This window comes from Etheostoma spectabile, chromosome 4 (assembly GCF_008692095.1).
Source record: "Etheostoma spectabile isolate EspeVRDwgs_2016 chromosome 4, UIUC_Espe_1.0, whole genome shotgun sequence".
NCBI lineage: Eukaryota > Metazoa > Chordata > Actinopteri > Perciformes > Percidae > Etheostoma > Etheostoma spectabile.
This window is the reverse complement of record NC_045736.1, coordinates 24435742-24456318: the sequence shown is the minus strand read 5'-3', so window position 1 is coordinate 24456318 and position 20577 is coordinate 24435742. Positions and strand designations below refer to the sequence as shown.

Sequence of the window (20577 nt, the reverse complement as noted above, 5' to 3'; positions counted from 1 at the left end):
TAGCCTACAGACTTTTTGGTGTTCTGGAGATTATTTGCATCTGTAGCCTAAACACATTTTAAACTTAATAACATAGGCCTAACATTTACTCCGTCATGCAATGAAAGAAAACAACACTTACTTCTTTTTCCTCTTTGGTGGTTTTATTGTGGCTATGTCTTCTCTTTTTGTGTGGCATCTTCGCAACACGAGTGGATCAACTTTTTAGTTTCCTGCTGCGCCCTCAGAGCTCTGTTGGGAATATAGTGTACGGGCTGATCTGCGACACTTGCAGCAAAAGAACTTGCCCCTCCCGCTGAGAAAATGTACGTCTTTGATGACTGATCGTAGCTGGCTCAAGAAAATATTTTCGCAAGAGGTGTGTGTGTGTGTGTGTGTATGTTTAACAAGTAAGGTCTTGCACTTCATCAGTTTTTTTTCTAGATGATGTTCAACTACTGGTGCAGAAACTGTATGGTAGGTAGTGAAATACAAATTTGACACCAATTTGATCTGATGAGAGGATGAAAGGGTCAGTTTGCACTATGTCCGTCCATATAAACTGCATTCACTGTGGGATTCAGCGCATGTGGAGAGATAGCAGTGGATTTTTCAGCTTGAAATCAACACAGGAAGACATACGGGTGTTTGTTTTTTTGCATGACGGGACACGCCCCACAGACCAGTGAAGCGTTGACTCACCGCTAGTGTTTTCCTTTTCCTCTGAGAGAGGGCCTTCATTTAGCACACGCTGCCCTCTGGTGGATAAAACACAAAGCCACGGTAGGCCCCATGACTGACTGGAAAAAAGCTTCTAATAAAATCCACAATTTTCTAAGTCTGATTTTATATTTATCTATGCTCATACATCAGCATTTATTTGTTGATTATATTTTGTATTATTACATTACAATTATTAAATTATCAAATGAATGTAGTGGAGTGGAAGTATAAAATAGCAGAGAACTAAAGGAGACGTAGCTCAAAAAAGTAGTAAAAAGTACAGCACCTAGTTGAGTAAATGTGCTTAGTCATTTTTAACCTCTGTTCTACATTCATATACTTCCACATCTTAGAAATTATGTTTTGAAACATGCACATACCCACTGTTTTCGTATTTTTATAATGCTGTGTTTATGTCACTGCAATGTCAGTCTAATTAGAATTTCTGCAGATGATTGGAATTGTAAAATAAATGTGTTATAAACAATTGTGACCACTTAGTTTCTGGTTTATTTTTTGACATATTTATTCCTAATTGTTTCTTACCATAGCTGTTCTATTTCTATTAGCAATACATCTTTACAAAAAATTGATATGAGTAGGCCTATATCTTTGAGATTTTAGATTAATGACATATGTATGATGTTGTCTGTAAAAAGATAGTTTTGTCATTGTTGTGGTTGTCATGTATACAGTTGTCAGAACAGCATTACTGAATTGATTGACGTGTTAACTGATAATGGCAGGTTGAAAGAAACCAGAGCAGAAGAGACAAAAGAAGTCAGGTAAAACTAATTCAGCTCTGATCAGCACACTTCCTGTCTGAATGGTGCACTTCCTGCGAACACACAGACTTGTCCATTGTCCTTTATCTGTTTTCAGTAGAGATAGCCCTGATGTCAGTGATAGCCTACTTGGTGGACGAAAGTAATGACTATTATGTCTGAGTATGGACAGTGTGCATCACAGGCCGGTATAAGATTCTGACGGTATGATAACCTTCAGCAAAAATGTCACGGTTCACGGTATTGCAATTATAGCTAAATGTTTTTAGGGCTGTCAGCATTTAAACGCATTAATCGCGATTGTATTCATCAGGTTAATCACGTGCACCAAATATTCTTTACACCGTCACTGGTGCTGTTACCGAATAATCATTGCTACGAAGAATCGCTACGCTCTAGAATCTTTCGCTGCTACTATTTTGACCCTTTGAGGCACCTTTACTTGTTGTCAAGCTGCTACAGATACTTCCTACCTCCTGCTGCAGCCATGGAGATGAACAGCACAGTTCTAAATGGCGCGTTTTACTTAAAACAGATACGGCTGCTGTCGACGAGTCAAAAGCAATATGCACTTTGTGTGAAATGGAACGAAAATATCAGCGAAGCGCTTCAGGTTTAAGCTACCTTTAGCGAGCTAAGCAGCCACAGCTAATTTGGTTGATGCTAGCGGACTCAGCTCTATTTGGGAGAGTGTACGTCGCCACCGACGTGGACGAAACCAAATCGAAAAAATTTACTGAAGCGCTTGCGAATTGAGTGGCAACCATAGACCGTTAAGATTATATTGAAATTGTGTGCATGCGTTTTTGCTGTATAATGTATCTGTACCTTTTTAAAAAGCAAGCAATTTTTCCGAAGACTTTGATTGTGTTACCTCAGTCTCGCTGCGCATCTTTTTAGTTGAAATAATCAAATAGCCTTAATCTAAAGTCGAGTTCATAAAGTAACTTTCTTTGCATTTATTTGATTCCCAATCAAGATACACTGGTAAGAATTGGTTTACATGGATAATACAGACATAAAAACAGTTATGAAATGCAAAATAATTGAGTTTTAATCATGTGATAAAACGTGATGGCGATAAACTATTGAAATTCAGCGATTGATTGCAGCTAAGAAAAAATGAATTGTTTGACAGCCCTAGTTTTCTTTTTTAAAATGTCTGGTTAAAAAATAACTTTTCTTAACCCTTCAACACAATGTATTTTATTTTTAGACACACCACAATGGCAAGGAGACGGATGACTAAACTTCCCCCTCTGTCCTTGACCACTCATAAGAAACATCTAATACCTCAGGAATGGTATGACACCTGAAACTTTTACTTTTTCAAACCGTGCTATACAGGTGCCTTGTAACCGGCCCATGCCTAGTGTGCATCACTCTGATGCCATTCAGAGACAAAGTCCATCTGACATTCACACTTCCTGATAAGAGCATGAACCTCGTCACATCCCCACAGGAATAAACAGTCTGTCACCTGCAAAAGGAATGTCAATCTGGATGACACCAGAACAGCATTTTTAAAGCATCTTCTGATAACAGATGACATTTGATTGAGCTTTGTTGACGTGATTGAATGAAGCAGTTATAACCTTTTGCTAGTTTTGTTTCAGTATTACTCATATTTACAACAACTGACACATAAATACAGCCAGTTACTGAACAAACTGTAGACTCCTTCTGCTGCTTCTTTGCTATAATAACGGACTTCTCAATGACAGCTGGTACAAAGGTAGTCAAAAAACATCTAAATTCACTGTCAGCTATCACTAGAAGAGCAATACATCTGAATGGATCAGTGGCAATTTTAATAAAAATTCCAAATTGCATCAAAGTGCACATTACATTTTTTTATTTTAGAATTGTATTGTGTTTAAGCACACTTTGAAGTAATCTATGATACTGTAGGTATACGTCCATATGTGTATCTATCACTGTATGTGTTAATATACTGTAAGTTCACATTTTTTATTTCCTTATATTATTGTTTCACCATTTCATTACTAAATTTCTACAAAGGGCTGTCCTATTTTTTATTTTTATTCTTGTTTTAACTGGCATGTGAAGCACATTTATAAATGCCTGTGTGAGAATTGCTAGGCTATATAAAGTTTATTACTCTTAGTATTTATACAGAAATCCTTCTCTTCTCAGGCTAAATGTATCAAACAATTATGTGATTGTTCTCTAGGCATAGTTTACTTCATTTATTTATGTATTTATTTTTATGCTTGAATGGCTTTTGTTCACCCTCTGGAACCTTGCACCTGGAATAAAATTTCCTTCAGATTGTGACATTTTTATGAAAGCATGCTGATTTTAAAGCGATTTTAAGCAATTCAATTTTAAATAACTGTATCATACACAATTCAACATCAGTGTTCCACAGATCTTATAACATAGTAACTCTTGTTTTATAAATTGTCACACATTTTCCTTCTGCTGTCCATATCATGATTGATTGTTGAGTGTCAAAGGCAGCAGATTTCACAGGGATAGAGGGTGACATGGGAGTTTTATCAGTCCCTTTCACTGAATTTTATTATCAGACTTTTTTAATTTTATGGCTTTAGAATTGGAAAATGTACTATGCCTTGCAAAAACTGAATATAATATCCATACAAAACCTGACAATAATGTATCGGCAAATAATTGTGAAAATTGTGAAGAAGCTACAAAATACAGTAATTGTCACTGATCCGTAAACGTACTCTGAGATCAGTGGGAAGTGCAGTTGAAGTCCTCCCCTCTACCGTATTTGCCACATCTTATTGATTTTGGTTAAGTTACTGTCTGGTGAGGTGGCTGCAGTCACTGGAGCTTCATTTGCGTCATCCTCCAGCTAAAAGCCGGGGCTTTCCTTCACCGCCCGTCTCTGGAGCTGGAAAAATAATTAGCTGACAAAACACACTTAGACCTTTGACCTCATTTGACAAAACTGATGTGTGTGTTGCTTTTTGTGCATTGGTGTGTGTGTGGTCCTCACAGGGAAATAAGGAAGGCCTAATGAGTATCTCAGACCACTGTGTTATAGACCCCATCACAGCTCAGCGATAAGGACAGAGGTTACTCAGAATCAAGGACAACAAAGCCAAAGATCCACTGCCCTGTAATGAAACCATGAAGTCCTGCAACAAAGACTGTCCATTTTGCCAGTTCGGTGGCTCTTTAGCTGTGTGTTTCTGTGTGCCTGAATGAGTTCCTTGGTCAAAGCAAACAGTTGTTGCTAGGTAAACATGGATTAAACTCCACATCTGGTGCAGACTTGTTTGCACATGGCCAGGTGACTCAAGGTATCAGTCATTATCAGTTCTGACAAGTTTACCTCACAATAGCTAACAAGCGCACTCTATTTTTAGGCAAACATTGTACATCTGCATTAAACTGAAGAGTCCCTTTGTATAATCTGGCTGTTATTGTTGTGTTTATTTGTGTTTCATTTTTAACATTGTGTCCCAAAGGAAAAACTAACATCCACTCTTACAACTCTGCATCATTGTAGGCCTACACCTGTGATGTCACAGCACGATAATCCAGGAAAAGATCCAGTTTTAATCAGGAAACAACTCAAACATTATGTGATGCTGACAACATGTATGAAATTAATTCTGAACAACCCAACAGTATTCCTTCTGGAAATAAGTGAACCAAAAATCGTGATCCATAACCGTCAATGCTGCATGATGACCTCTTTAAAAGCATGTTTCACTATCCTTGAAATACATTTATCACTGTCATGTCACATTATTGTCACAAAGTAGATAGATAATATAGATGCCATCTTTTTTCTACAAATCCCTATATTCATATTTTGTCATATTATATTTTGAATGGCTCAACGTAAAATAGGCTTAGGCATCTTTTTATTGACCTTTTTTGATTAAATATCGATTTACAAATATACACGTGTTTCAAGTCAAGCTAAATTTAGTAAAGCTCAATCAATGGCCAACTGATCATGCATTTTATTATTAAAATGTGCGTTTCTTACTCTGCTAAAAGTCCAAATGTTTGCTGTGAAAACAGCCTTTTAAGAGTGCACTAAACTTAGCCTCTCTAAGTTTGTTAAAAATATTGACAGCTTATTATCCATTCATCCGTCTTCGTCCGCTTATCCGGTGTTGGTTTGCTTACTATCATTCTCTGCAACTATTTTACTTTCTTTTCTTACACTATATTTAAGAGATTTGTCTTTTTTTACGTATAGGTTTGAATGCATTGTTTTGCACTGTGGTATTACTACTTTTTTTTTCAGTGAAGGATGTGAACACTCCACTGCTTGCCTGTGAGTAGAACACATTTTCATTATGATGTATTGTTGTAATTGACATCTCAGCTGCTGGATTGACACATTTCTCTTCACATCATCTGATCTGCGGTGTGTGCGAGGAGCTGTCCGTGGTGCTGAATCCCCCCCCCCCCCCCCCCCCGTCTCATTCTCTCTTTTCTGGTGACGTGGACACATGAGCCTGATGCCAGAAAGAGAGAGAGAGAGAGAGAGATGTAGCCTATTATTGATTGAGACAGATTTGCCTTATCGATAAGCTTTAGCACGACATAGCAAAAGAGCAATAGGGCTTTGGTCTCGCGCAGGTAACCAGTGAATGAAGGATGCGGTAGGGAGACATCCGCCTCATGATGCTAAACATGTATAAGCACTGCTTTAGGATTCATTTAATTGCTGTGTTTCTTCCCCGTGTCTTCTCGTCCTTCAGGGACAAACAGTGGGATATTTTAGTCGCCCTCCTCCCCTTCACCACCAGGTAGGCAACTCGAACTCACATCTTATCAGGTGGTGGGTGCCAAACTGACGTCAGAGCAACCGTAATGTGACGTGTGTACACCCCCCATTGCGACCACACACACACACACACACACACACACAACGCACAAACCAGCCCTCCCCATGCCCAGTATTTCCTCTCCTCGGCAGACGAATAACGCACAGTTTCTCGCTCCCTCTATCTCAGCCAGCTGTTTCTTAAGGGATAGGCTAACCAGAAAACAAGGGAATCGCTTTCTTATCACAACAAAACATTTCGGAGTTATATCTGATTTCTTTGGAGCATCTAAGCTGTTTGTAGGCTACATATTTGTTTTTTTCTCATCTGGTCGAATTTCCTCTGAGATGGAAGTGAGATGTCGTCCAGCGGTGATGTGTTGTGTTTTCGCCATCCTCTTGTCCGTGGTTCCCCGGTCGCTGGAGTCCTCTTACAGGGACAGACAGTACCTGAACGAGTGGGCAGTGGAGATCCCAGGGGGACTGGCCGCTGCAGAGGGGATCGCCAGAGAGCTGGACTACAAACTGGTCCGACAGGTAGGCACCGAATGTCCCGGAGCGGCTACCAAAACCAAAGCACCCGTTTAGACATCAACAAAAAAAAAAGTTGTGTGTGCAGGCAGTTGTAATGGATATTCTTTATTTGGTGTAATATCAAAGCAAACTTGGGCCTGAATAATGTCTCATTTTAATATCAAACATCTAATTTAACAGCAACCCAATAGAAACCATAAAAGCAGGGTAACTCATGAAATGTAAATGAAGCCTGCAGCCTACAATATTAGCTGTGGAGCCAACCAATAACGTTATCAATTTTTAGGATTTGCACATTAGAAGACCATTTCACTGGAAACTCATTGCTTTTATTGTGACCCAAAAGCAATTAGTAGCCTACATTTTCAGCATCCTGCTAAATTAAAGAAGGATTTAATCAATCCATGACTCACTGTTGACACATTTCTGATAACTCTGGTTTTCATTTCCCTGTACGTCCCTATCTTTCCCATCATTTTACAATGACTGATGCTGTCTTCTCCTATACAACATGGGTCTGAATCATAAGGGCAGCTCACTAATATGAAACCTGTAGTTCAACAGCTCTGAACAGCAGCAGCCAATGATTATCTAGGCTGTCATGGTTAAAAACGGCACACTATATGCCGTTTTCTTTCACTGTGTTAGAACTTTAATTACTTAAATATAGTTTTTTATATTATATTACATTCATTTAAAAACACTTCTGTATAAAGAGCTGCATGTCATAAAAAATGTCAACTGTGGAATGGACACATTGTGACTTTACCTAACATATTTTACTGCTTAGCAATCCATGACATTAATGTGGTTATAACACACTGTACGTTTGCCAAAGTACATGTAAAGCATCCATAAAACAAAGCATACATTAATTCACACTGTCCTTGGTTTGTATTCAGTTATAATTAATTAAAATAAAATGTGAAAATGCTCTATGTCTGCTATAATCTGATTTCCAACCAGGGGCATCTGACTGGGGGGGAAAAGGGGACTGAGTACCTAGGTCCCTCATGTGAAGAGGGCCCAAAAAGATGGTAGAATGAATAGTTGTGGATGTGGATCATATAGAAAATGCCTTTCTAGAGGGCCCAGGATTTTGTGCTATGTGCTATTTGTGCTGTTTCCGACTATGTAGTTTACAATCCACTTAATAAAAAATACCCCACTGTGTATCATTGATAAAATAAAGGTAGCAGTTGAGATGAACACTGTAGTGAAATATTTTACTGTCTGAATGTAACTGTTTTCATTGTTGCTCCCCCAAAAAATGGAAATCCTGAAGCTTAATAATGTTTTAAGACTTTTGTCCAGATGGCTGGTATTATGTCATTTCCTATCAAATGTTCAGCCTGTCTCATGATTTCCTCTCTGCAGATTGGGGCCCTGGAAGACCATTTCTTGTTCAAACACCGCAATCATCCTAGCAGAATGAAACGAAGCGCCAGCCACATCACCAGGCGGCTGTCGGAGGATGATCGGGTGAGTGGCCACTTTTAGCTATCAGCTTGTCTTGCTCTGTGCACAATCAGTTCGTCTCAGTTTAAAAGATCAAATAAATGTGTCCTTTTATCTGTGTTTAGGTGCTGTGGGCAGAGCAGCAGTATGAGAAACGACGCAGCAAGCGAGCATCCCTCAGGGAGTGTAGGGACTGCCCAGTGGATAAGCTGTTTGACGATCCCATGTGGAACCAGCAGTGGTACCTGGTGAGTCTCCAATAAGGCTTGAATCTTACATACAACACAAAGCAGCAGATGAGAATTGAGAAAGTAGGAAAAGTGCTCTTTCTGGTTTTAAAGATCTTTCTATTTAGGAAATATTTGAACACTGTACTTTCCAGAGTTCCCAAAAACACAGATTTAAATTGATGTTCAGGCTGCTGGTCATATGTTGTGCACTTCTGTTGTGTCTGGTTGAACCCTCTGTTTGCAAGTAGCTGGTCTGTCCTCCCCTGAGACTCTCCGAAGCCTTTCGGCTGCTGGACAGCTCCACACTTTTCACTGCTCTGTCCTCACAGGGACCTCATGCCTCTGAGTGCGCGTGCAGTTTATGTGTGCGTTAGCAATGTATGTGCATTTGTACGTGCACAGGGCTGTGTCAGTAAGTCCGTATGCATGCATGCAAGCATGCTTGCAGAAATGCAAAAATGAAAATAACATGAAAACAATTAAACAATAGCACGCTATTATGCAATTCTAGTCAAAAAGAGCCATTTGCTTAATTGGTAACAGTCTGTGTGGAGATGAGAGGGGTTGAGGGACTATAATCCAGCAGGATGGAGTAGAGTAGAGCGCCGTGCATTATGACCCTGAACAGGACGTTTTAGCCCATCAGAGAACAGTAGATTGTCACAGCTGTGCACCCCCTTCCAGATCCATTATTAACACATTCACTTTATCCAGAATGTAGGCTGACCCCGCCATTTACCACTTTGAATGATGTCTTTACTGACTTTGATCCACAAGCTTGGATTGAACTCAGCAACTGTTTCATTGACAGTTGATATAACAGTGGATGGATGCATTTCAGGGAAAATGGAGTGATTATGTTGGATACTGCTTGTAAATGTTTTTTATCATACCAGTTTAAATAAAATAATTAATAATGATTAACTACTTGATTTTTTTTTTTAGTTCGGAACTCCATCATCAAGCTTAATTCTGACCAATTATCACAATATGTTGCTGTGATATAATATAATTTTCAACAAAATTTGAATGCCAACATACCAAATATTTAATTTGACTTACTAAAATTACTGTAATATTTAGTCTGATTAGTTACCAAATTGATCAAGCGGAGAATTGATATGACAAAAAATCAAGATGAAAATGTGTGTTCCATCAATGTTTGTGTGTGCATTCGGAAAAACGAAAGAGATTCTCATCTACGTTCTCTCTGCTTCCACTTCTCTGCACCTGCGTTAACCAAACATGAGTCACACACTTATGGGGAATAAGAAAACAAATTGAGGTGAATCATTTTTTCCAATGAGGGATGATGAGACTAATGTAATTGGCATTAAAGTGCCGCTTAGTGTGTTTCCACATCAGCCCTTGTCTGTGTCACTGGAAGAGATTTACATCATATTACAGTAAAGTTCATATAAAGCATTGTGATTAATTCTCCTTGTCTGTCCAGCAAGGACATAAGCTATGTAGAAACAGGTAAAACATTGAAAAGAAAAAAAGGTTACAGGTGTGTCCTTCGAACCAACCACCTGCCAACCTCTAGTATTTGCACATAAAGACGCACAAATGACAATGAGGAAGGGGGAGAGGTTAGAAGACAGTGACATTTGCAGTGTGGTGGGGTGGGGGGGGGGGGATGGAGAGCTAGGCCTGAGACTGGATGAGTATATCCATCTATCACCAGTGAGTGCCTGATAATTTCATCAAGAAGTGACTCATACTTGAAATTCCTCCTGCCTGCCTGCATGGTTGTGTGGAGTGTTTTGTGTGTGTGTGTGTGTGTGTGTGTGTGTGTGTGTGTGTGTGTGTGTTGTGTGTGTGTGTGTGTGTGTGTGTGTGTGTGAGAGAGAGAGAGAGAGAGAGGAGAGGGGAGCGCATTCATTGCTGTGCAAGTGTCAGTCTCTGTTAATTGTGCATCGAGGGATCTCATTGTGATCTGGCATGTGTGTCCACTCACTTGTTTTATATGCGAAGCTGCAGAGAGACTTGCATAAGCTGCTGTGTGTGTGTGTGTTTTCTGTGTACCAATAAAATCTATGCGTGGCAGGCCACTGAGAGCCCCCTCAGCTGCTGCCACTGTCAACAACTGAGTCATTTGGTGTTACACCAAAACAGCCAAGCTGTAGATATGAGCTGGTCGGGCATGAAATCCTCTTTAGCAAATTGCTATTATTACACAATGTGTTAAAGTACGACATCTGCGGTGTATTTACATTGAGATTTTTGTTGTATTTGCTGTCAACTGGAAGTGATACTGTCAAAGAGAAAGGGAGGTAAAGATGTGAGAAGATGGAGTGAAAACAGGGAGTCAAAGTGGGAGCCAAGGAGAGGGAAAAAAGGGTGATACATCAGAGGAATGAGTCACGTCTTGGGGTGGCATTCCGCAGTGTCTGTGCATAATGCGCAAAGAGCGAAAGAGCAAAGTGAGATTTTTTTTAGTCCTAGCTGTCTCCATCTCTGAATCATGCTCCCCAAGCAAGCAGGCATAGACCCTGCTCACGCTCCCTCACTCCCTGCTGATTTTCTTTTTAAAACAGGCTCTCTCACTCTACATGTAATATTCTACAGCCTCAGAGATGGATTTCTTAACAATCTGACAGGGTGATGAAATGTGAGTCGAGCCAGGAGAACTGTGGCTTGAAACACAGCACATGTTGAGGCTGTGCTTAGGCATCTTGTAGATGAAATTAATTGGTAGAGTTGCTGTATTATTAGACAACACAAAATACATGCAATCATTTTGACCGTCTGGCAGCAATCTGCCTACAAATGGGAGGGCCTTAGGAGAGGACTTAAGCCCCAACAAGCCAACAATTAAGTACTGAATTTCTGTAAAGGTCAGTGGAAGAACAGACAGGTTTAAAGAGCTGGAGGACTTTGGCTGACCTTTTTAACATATGTGATAAAAAGCCTGTTTGGAGCTTTAGAGATTATCCATGCACAATTTAGGTTGAATAACAGAAATGTTGTACTTTTGTCCCTATCTTCCAGCAAGACACACGGACTTCTTCTTCACTGCCGAAGCTGGACCTGCATGTGATTCCTGTGTGGCAGAAAGGCATCACAGGAAAAGGAGTGGTCATCACCGTTCTGGATGACGGGTTGGAGTGGAACCACACAGACATCTACTCCAACTACGTAAGATACCGTTTCCATGGAGACAGCCTCTGTCGTCTAGGTCTGCCGTTGCCATAGCAACGCTGCTGGTGACACCTTACAAGGCAATTCATAAAGACAGTAATAGATCTTCTAGATGATAATGCTTGCATCCAAAGAGCTTTTTGGTTTTTGATTCCTGAATGCAAATTGGGCATTTTGCTGTGATGCTAATTTTAATTTCAATGACTCCTTGCATTAAGGGATGCAGAATGGAAAATATTTTGTTTTTTTTACAGTCCAAACGGGTATGCAGATAATAACAAGCTAGTGAAAGGGGGTGTGACTGAATGGGAGCTCAACAAGGTTTCATTTTGGCATAGTTTCCCCGGTTGAGAGGAACTGTAAACGCCTTAAAAAGCCCTATCTGTGGTTTGGTTTCAAACAGAGCGGATGCTCTCAGAAGCCGCTGCCTTGCCTATGCAAAAGAACGGAAGAGGAAGAGAGGGATTGAGAAGGAGAGAAGGAGAGAAAAAAATCATGTATGACAACAGGGCTGATGGAAACAACTCACACTGTAATTAAGTTAATGCTGATTAATCAAAGAAGCTCAATCATCCGAGACGCTCATCCCTATCAATCAAGGCATATGAGCGGCTCACATTTGCATAACTTAATCGCCGTAATTCTAAAATGACAGTCACAGGCATCTGATTTAAATCAGATATTAAAGCTGTTAAACCAGAAACTGAAAGTAAGCATTCATTCTCATTTCCTCTTTAATAAAAAGATAATTTGTACATTTAATTATATTTTATAGTGTGGTAGAATGATGGGGAAGACAAAAGCTGAGGAAAGACACAACTTTCCATACTACATACATTGTAGCAGTATGTCAAACTAGAACACAACCCCTCAGGCAAAAACACCTTTTCAAGTAATTAGCATGTTTTAAAAAGATCTTTGTCGACAAGTACCATTATATCCTCATTGTCATTCAATTTCATGACAGCAGATTGGCTTTGACAAATGTTTAAGGCCTTCGTCACTGATGTTCTCTGAACTCAGCCTATTTCTGTCTGTTGTTTTTAAAGGATGCAGCAGCCAGCTACGATTTCAACGACAACGACCCGGACCCCTTCCCCAGATACGACTCCACTAATGAAAACAAGTGAGTTAACTGTTGAGATGTGACATTCTCACTTTACCTGGGCTTTTTGTGACTTGGACTTGATTATTACTGGGCGCGTCCCATTGTAATAATAAATAAGAGTTATGAAGGCACAAAGTAGTATATTAAGCAGACTCTGCCAAAAGATTGGAAGACTCAGGATTCAGTTTACTGTGTCTTGTGCTTCTCTGCTCCAAGTGTACATACATACAAACATACCTGAAGTTAATGACTCATCCTCTGCAAGGTGTCACACACACACACACACATACACACACACACACACACACACTTCTCTCTGCCAACAGCACTGTGCTCTTTTGTTATCAGTATACTTAACAGTTCAAAGCCTACAATTCCAGATGGATGATTACAGAGCTACACAACCAGAGACCCTCAATGACCCTGTCATTACGATATTATCTACATTAAACATGACCTTTTTACTAGAGTAGTTAGGCAATCAAACATTAAAGTGGCCTTTTGTAATGAGTTCTGCATTGTATGAAATAATAAGGGCAGGTCAAAACAGTTCAAAATAACCATTAGGGAAACACAATGCAGTGAGATTCCTGCCAAAAGCAGCACAGCAAAAACTTTCATTTGTATGTAAATGTGTGCGCGTATACGTTTGGACAATATACACAAAATCATGCCCGATTACTGACTTGATGAATGTATGGAATTTATGCTGGATTGGTGAAAAAAAAACCACAATTTCTTGTTTCAATTAAGAGTTTAATAAAAACATGTAATTTGGTTCATAGACATGGGACTAGGTGTGCTGGGGAGATCGCTATGCAGGCAGACAACAATAAATGTGGTGTTGGGGTGGCATACAACTCCAAGGTTGGAGGTAAGAGCTTCTTTTTTTGTAAATAACTATTTTTGAGCATGCTACATCACAATAAAGCTGTGTCTGTGGGAAATAAGAGACTGGTGACTGAGAGTAAAATTGTTATAGTTCTGGTTGCTGTCACTGCTATGTGGGATTTAATTGATTATTAATCAAATCAGTGTAAAAGATCATGAAAAATAGAAGCATGAACTCTGAGAGCCTTTGTTTTCATACTAATGGTAGAATTGATACAGTAAGCAGGCAGTGATACAGGTGCAGCAGCAGCATTGGTAAGGCAGAGATGGGGAAATTTGCAGCTTAAAGTGAGGGGGTGTGTTTGGTAACTGATACGGAGAGTAAGGCATGTCACGTGTGTGTACATCGGTGCAAGTTCAAGTTAACTGCCTAAACTAGCTTGCAGGCATCGCCCCATAAGGGAAAGAAGGTGGAGACCTGATTTGTTTACAAGATAGCTGCATATCATTACTCTCCAAAATTACTGAGCTCTAATCCACCCAAACAATAGATTTACAATCCACGGGCTGCAACATCTGAAGGGCCAGGGTGTTTTTTAGTGCATCTTAAAATATGAGCCGCTAGAGCTTGCTGCTCTAAAACTCGAGACTTTAAATGAAGGGCTTTACTGCATTTCATTTCCTCTTTCTGAGTTAGTGGATTACAACATTTGATATCAACTTTACTTCATCCTTACAATGTGGTCAAAAAATGATGATGTTCCTGCATCTCTCTGCTCAGGGATTCGTATGCTGGATGGGATTGTGACTGATGCCATCGAGGCCAGCTCTATTGGGTTCAATCCAAACCATGTTGACATCTACAGTGCCAGCTGGGGACCCAACGATGATGGCAAGACAGTGGAGGGCCCTGGCCGCCTGGCCCAGAAGGCATTTGAATATGGCATCCAGAAGGTAAATGAGAAGAGAGGCAGTTTTTGTTCACACTCAGCTGATGGGATCTTAGACTGAGATTCCTAATGGGAGCCGTTGTCTGCAGCATTGATGGGAATTAGTACAGAATAAATAAGCATAATGTATTCAGCTGCTACAAATAAAGCCATAGGTCAGTGTACACAAAGATCTACATTAGACATTGACTATTTTATGCTTGAGTTACTTAGAAGTATCAGAATCAGGCAGTGTCTGAAACATATCTAGTGTTTCATGTCATCTTCATCTCACTCTGTCTTCCAAAGGGTCGTGGTGGAAAAGGCTCTATCTTTGTTTGGGCATCAGGTAATGGTGGGCGCCAGGGTGATAACTGTGACTGTGACGGTTACACAGACAGCATCTACACCATCTCAATCAGCAGTGCCTCCCAGCAGGGCCTGTCCCCGTGGTACGCTGAGAAGTGCTCCTCCACTCTGGCTACAGCATACAGCAGTGGAGACTACACCGACCAGAGGATTGTAAGTAACTACACCTGGCATGATATTTTGTTATGCTGTGTTTTTATGTTGTTATATTATGTTACATTATGTCATGTCCAGTAACTTTAAGTAGTCTTGTCATGTTATTGAATGTTGTCCTAATACTTAAATTTCTTTTTCATGTTGCACTTTGCCTGCTTGCTTTCAGACGAGTGCTGATCTGCACAATGAGTGCACTCAGACTCACACTGGAACATCGGCCTCTGCCCCCCTGGCTGCTGGTATATTTGCCCTGGCACTGGAACAAAAGTATGCAATACTGCAAATTGAACACCTTTGTCCCATGTGATCTTCACAATGAAATCTACAATGGTCTTCCTCCCTATCTGTCTTCCCTCCCTCAGCCCAGATCTTACCTGGAGAGACCTGCAGCACATTGTGGTCTGGACCTCAGAGTTCGATCCTTTGGCCAATAACCCAGGCTGGAAGAAGAACGGAGCGGGGCTGATGGTCAACAGCCGCTTCGGCTTCGGTCTTCTCAATGCTAAAGCACTGGTGGACCTCGCTGACCCAGCCTCTTGGAAGCATGTGCCTGAAAAGAAGCAATGCATCGTCAGGGATGATTCTTTCCAGCCCAGGTATGTGAAGGTTTTACAACTGCTCTCTTCTAGCTTTTGATTTTTGTGTGTTGCTTTGCCAATGACCCATGATTTCTGGCCACTGTTTTTTTTATATGATACACATAGCTACACAATACAGCTTATCTCCCATATATGGGGTTGTAACCAGTATACATAATAATGGTGTGGTATAATTTGTGACCCAAAACTCTTAAAATTCACTGTTACAGTCTACACTTACATTTTCCCATTTTGATAAAGTATCTAATTTAAGAGTTTCCTTCTGTCTTGACATTTTAAGTCCTACAAAGCAAACAGATGATCTGTGTTATTAAAGACGCATCTGTTGCTTTGACTGGACTCATGAGGTTGACAGGTCTTAAGCCTGGGAGGTCTTCCTGTGCCATTAAAATGAATCAAAATTCATTTATAAAAGAATTCATGACTTTCATTCATAATGGCAGCTGAGAGCATTTAAATTTGAGGTAAATTATCAATTCTTAATACTTTAATTGTTATCAATGGGATTAAATAACTAAACAAACCCACAAACTGCAAACAAACTACCGGAATTATCCACCCCCCCCCCCCCCCCCCCTTCTCAACAGATGTTCTGTTAGCATTCCTTTATGGGTTAATAAACCAAGATTGAGGGCTAATGCTCAGCTGCTATACTTTTTTATCCTTGAAACAGCCTTTTGATTTCACATTGTTACACCAGTAGACATGCAGCCAGCTGTGTTCCTTAAAGTGTCTGTTTTGCAATTTGTTTTGGATTATAAGACTCAATAGCGCCAACACCCAGATTCCCCATTACCTTGCTACATCCCTGTCTAATCCTGTGGATTTGGCTCTACATTTCTGTCAATGCTTAGTGGTCTACAACCCCCTCCAGCTTTATGCCAGCTTGAACACGGAAATCCTTTCATTCTTGTCTGGGAGAGATGGGGATTAACTGTTTTTGCAAATGAATGACCAAAGTTGTCTGTGCATCTTATGTACGCTGGTGATGTCTTAGATATTTCCAAAATGTGGGATTGTCATTGAACTATGTAATGTGTCTAGTAGTTGTAGCAGTAGTTGTTTTTTTTCCACTCTGCTGCGGTTTACCAGACCTACAAACAGTAATGAGAAAATGCGAGCTGTTTGTGTGTCTCATTCCCTGCTATTTTAATGCATCCCACAGGAAGCTGAAAGCAGCAGGGGAGATCACTATAGAGATTCCAACCAAAGCCTGCGCAGGGCAGGAGAACGCAGTCCGCTCATTGGAGCATGTGCAGGTGGAAGCCAGTATTGAATACACTAGGAGAGGGGACCTACACATAACACTCACCTCCCCAGCCGGTTAGAGACGTGCGCACACACACACACACACATATATTTGAGTGAATTAACCAAGTTCTCAACTGATCTATCTGTTATGGGTTTCCATCAGGCACAAGCACAGTGTTGCTGGCTGAGCGGGAGAGGGACACATCCTCTAATGGCTTCAGGAACTGGGACTTCATGTCTGTCCATACATGGGGAGAAGATCCTGCTGGTACATGGACCCTAAAGATCATAGATACTGTGAGTTACACACATATTGGTTGATATAAGATATTTGATTATTTGTTGTTTGTTTGTACAATTGCTGAGCTTCTGCCAGTTTTTCCTGAGATCCAAAAACATTATTTTTGCTCACAGTCAGGCCGTATGCAGAACGAAGGTCAGATTTTGGACTGGAAGCTGATTCTTCATGGGACGTCAGAGAAGCCAGAGCACATGAAGAAACCTAGAGTGTACATTCCCTACAATGCTGTGCAGAATGACCGCCGTGGTGTGGAACATATGGATGACATGATGGAAGTGAGTACAAGGCAATAGCATGTAAAGCTAAAGGTTAACGACAAAATAAACACTTTTATTTATTTTTTTTGGGACAAAATAATAGCCTGGTTTAGATGTAGAGGAATGTGTCATATCATATAGAAGTTGTGTCATGTTATAGAGAATTAGACTGAGAATTAGAAACTTGATAACAAAAGGAAAAGTTAAGTGATATTATCACATTATCATTCTCCCAGCTCCATGAGGCTGTATATAGACAAAGCAGTGCTTTGAGCTAAAAGCTAAACGTACAGCATGCTAAAATGCTCACAGTGGCAACGCTAACATGCTGCTTTTAAGCAGATATAATGACCATGTTACCATCCCAGTATAACATGTTAGCATGCTGTAATTTGTCCATTAGCATGAAACTAAAAGTAAATCTGAGGCTGATGCAGATGTCATTAGTTCATTTGAAATGAATTCAAGGACAGAGCAAATGTGATTGTTGGAAATAATAATATTATATACATTGCGGTGTTAGTACAGTAAGCACAGTTTATAGCTGTTTTTTTATGTGCTCTCCAGGACATTTCAAATAAAACAATAACTATGAGGTTAAAGAGTTGACTTTCAGTTTGATCATGTTATTTCCATATTTTGTGAACAGTGTAGAAATTGCAGCAAATATAAGCAGCAACTCAATATATTTATGTGTACACACTGAATCAAGTTTATCACTTTTCACCTACCAATAACCTGCCTCTTCTATGTCTGTCTGTTGATACAGGAGCCCACTCAGGCCTATCCACCTCCAAAGACTGAGACTGCACAAGATTCCCTTCCTTCCAACCCAGAGAAGGGCCCCAGAAAGCCTTTAAATCCACCCTACTCCCCCTCCATGGCCCTGCTGCGTCTTCTTCAGACGGCCTTTAACAGGCAGACCCCTGCCCTGCAGCAGCCCCAGTCCGTAGCCAAGACCTCCTCCACCTGGAAGAAGCAGCAGTCGGGCCAGAGCCTCTCTCCTCCTGCAACAAGACTCCCCTCTCAGTCATTGTACCAGGCTCTGGACATGATCAACAAGTACCAGGGCCGGGCCCCCGCGGACAGTGTCTACAGTGACTACACTGATGGCTTCTACAGCACCAAGCCGTACAGGCACAGAGATGACCGACTGCTGCAGGCCCTGTTTGAGATGATAGATGATGACCGCAATTGAAAGCCTTGAGGAAAGGGGAGGAGGAGAAGAGGGAAGAGGAAAAGAAAGATATTAGATTAGGGGGATGCATGGTTATGTGTTGGTTGTTGAGCAGAGGAACAAGGCAAAGAGAAGAGAGGAAGCAGAGGGATGGGATTGGGCATTGGATCAGTGGAGGAGAAGAGAAAAAATACAGTGAAGTGAACTCTTCCACTTAGTTCTGTAGTCCCCCCCCACCACCAAAAAAGAAATGCTGCATATCTCACCTCTTTACCTTCATTTGCCAATCACCATTAATCTATTAATTCAGTCAGTCAAGAAATAACTCCAGTCCACACGTGATTCAAAAGTTGTTTAGGGCCTCTCTGCTACAAAATGTATCTCCATGTAGTGCAAGTGAAAGCATTTCAATCATAAGAAAAGAGGGGAAAGCCTTGTCTCTCTTCTCTTCACTGCCTGCTTAAGCATGCCACCTTTAGAATATCGTTTTTGTAAAAGTATCTCTATATAATCTATATATTATACAAAGACAACAATTGTAATATGGTTTTGAAAACACATCTAAAATCTTTACTTTCCAAGAGACCTTTTCCTTTTCAATTCATATTGCATAGGTTTTATTTTCAATATCTTTCACACTATTATGGAACACCAACTCACTTTAGAAGAAAACAATCATCTTTAAAATACTGACCTAAAGTCATGAAATTAAAGTCAGCATACATTCAAAATGAAGCAAAATTCAAAATCAATCCGCAATTTAATATGTTTGACCTGTGTTGACAAAAGATGTATTCTCAGGGTGTCAACAGAGCTCAAGAAAGTAACAAAATCCTATTCTGGCCTCTTCTAAGTATTAAGAGAATTATATAGTGTAAAAAGATGATATACTATAAAAGTATGCAGATGAGACTATATAGTTGTACAAATACACTATTATAAAAGACAAAACATAAGCAACCTCTACTCTGGTAATGGTAACAACGGATAGGATTACTTTCAGTTGGAGAGTAGCGATACATTCAAAGTGGAGGAAAATTACAGATTAATCTTCTTTGTGCTATTTGTTTAATTTTGTATAAGTACAATGCTGCATTAAATGAAATATTTTTCTAAGGATCCTCATAGTTTATGGAAATAATATATACAGTATCGAACCCTTGAACAGTTTATTTTCTTGTGGCATAGTTCACTTAATATCTGAAAAATCAAATGAGCACTGCCAAAATATTTGCTGTCAAAAAGCTTCCGTGTATTTCAGTGAAGGTGCGAGTGGCTAACATGTTGTTAATCATCTGCAATATGCCAACAACAAACAGTTCCTTGAGTCGTTGACAGAGTATTGCATTAAAATGACTTCTCTGGCATTATTTATTTGATATTAATGGACCTATTACACTTCAGAAAATGACCAGGAACTCTGTAGAATAGGGGGCTCTGCACCAAAACCTTCAAGCACATTCATCTTTAACGCCTTAATATATGCTGTAATAAATGTGCATACTCATTACCACATGGTGTAGAAGTGTTTATGACATGAATAGCTATGAATTCCCTATGCAGAGTCTCCAACCTTCAGCTTGGAACTGCCTGCCCCGCTTCTCTGCCAACAAGGTGTCAGGAAAAAGACAATGTTTGGGGCAATGCTTCACTAGCACCCTGTAATGTATCCATTCTTTAGTGTAGCCCGTGCTGTTTACTTTATGTTCTGGTTTTTGACTGACGCTTCAGTCTAAAGTTGTTTACACAAACCAATATCATGTTGCAATTTCTTTATGGATGTACAAAAAATAATGACATTTATCTTAATAAACTGCAAAGTGACCTCGTGAGTGTGTTTGAGCCTCTGGCAGCACTAAAGTAACAAACTGTGGTATAATGAAAATGTAGTGCTTTGTGAGAAATTTAAATTAGTTTGAATTAAAGTTTTAGTACTTTCAATGGTCTACAGAGCCAACTCAAT

At 40.1% G+C, this 20577-nt stretch overlaps 2 protein-coding genes and 1 long non-coding RNA gene across 8 annotated transcripts in view; 2 read left to right on the top strand and 1 right to left on the bottom strand.

Annotated features, from left to right (window-relative positions):
- The window catches only part of cast (calpastatin), a 36940-nt gene extending 36617 nt beyond the window's left edge, over nucleotides 1-323 (bottom strand). For 3 of the 6 annotated variants that reach the window (XM_032512844.1, XM_032512854.1, XM_032512862.1), the window contains exon 1: nucleotides 122-322. In XM_032512844.1, coding sequence (XP_032368735.1) covers nucleotides 122-178 — 57 coding nt within the window. In that variant the 5' untranslated portion in view covers nucleotides 179-322. Of the gene's footprint in view, nucleotides 1-121 lie in introns of all 6 variants that reach the window. The other 3 variants (XM_032512834.1, XM_032512870.1, XM_032512882.1) reach the window with 3 other exon arrangements.
- A 1668-nt stretch (nucleotides 324-1991) lies between these two features.
- Nucleotides 1992-4809, top strand: LOC116687458 (uncharacterized). The gene is made up of 3 exons (XR_004331548.1): nucleotides 1992-2474; nucleotides 2704-2790; nucleotides 4479-4809. It is a non-coding gene; the product is annotated as an uncharacterized LOC116687458 (long non-coding RNA).
- A 1423-nt stretch (nucleotides 4810-6232) lies between these two features.
- On the top strand, nucleotides 6233-20439 carry pcsk1 (proprotein convertase subtilisin/kexin type 1). Its single transcript, XM_032513927.1, has 14 exons — nucleotides 6233-6807; nucleotides 8182-8286; nucleotides 8388-8510; nucleotides 11487-11633; nucleotides 12686-12762; nucleotides 13530-13618; nucleotides 14357-14529; nucleotides 14814-15026; nucleotides 15196-15296; nucleotides 15392-15625; nucleotides 16794-16951; nucleotides 17043-17176; nucleotides 17294-17455; nucleotides 18207-20439. Exons 1-14 carry the CDS (start codon nucleotides 6397-6399, stop codon nucleotides 18633-18635), a joined length of 2556 nt encoding a protein of 851 aa, XP_032369818.1. The 5' UTR covers nucleotides 6233-6396; the 3' UTR covers nucleotides 18636-20439.
- The last annotated feature ends 138 nt before the right edge of the window (nucleotides 20440-20577 follow it).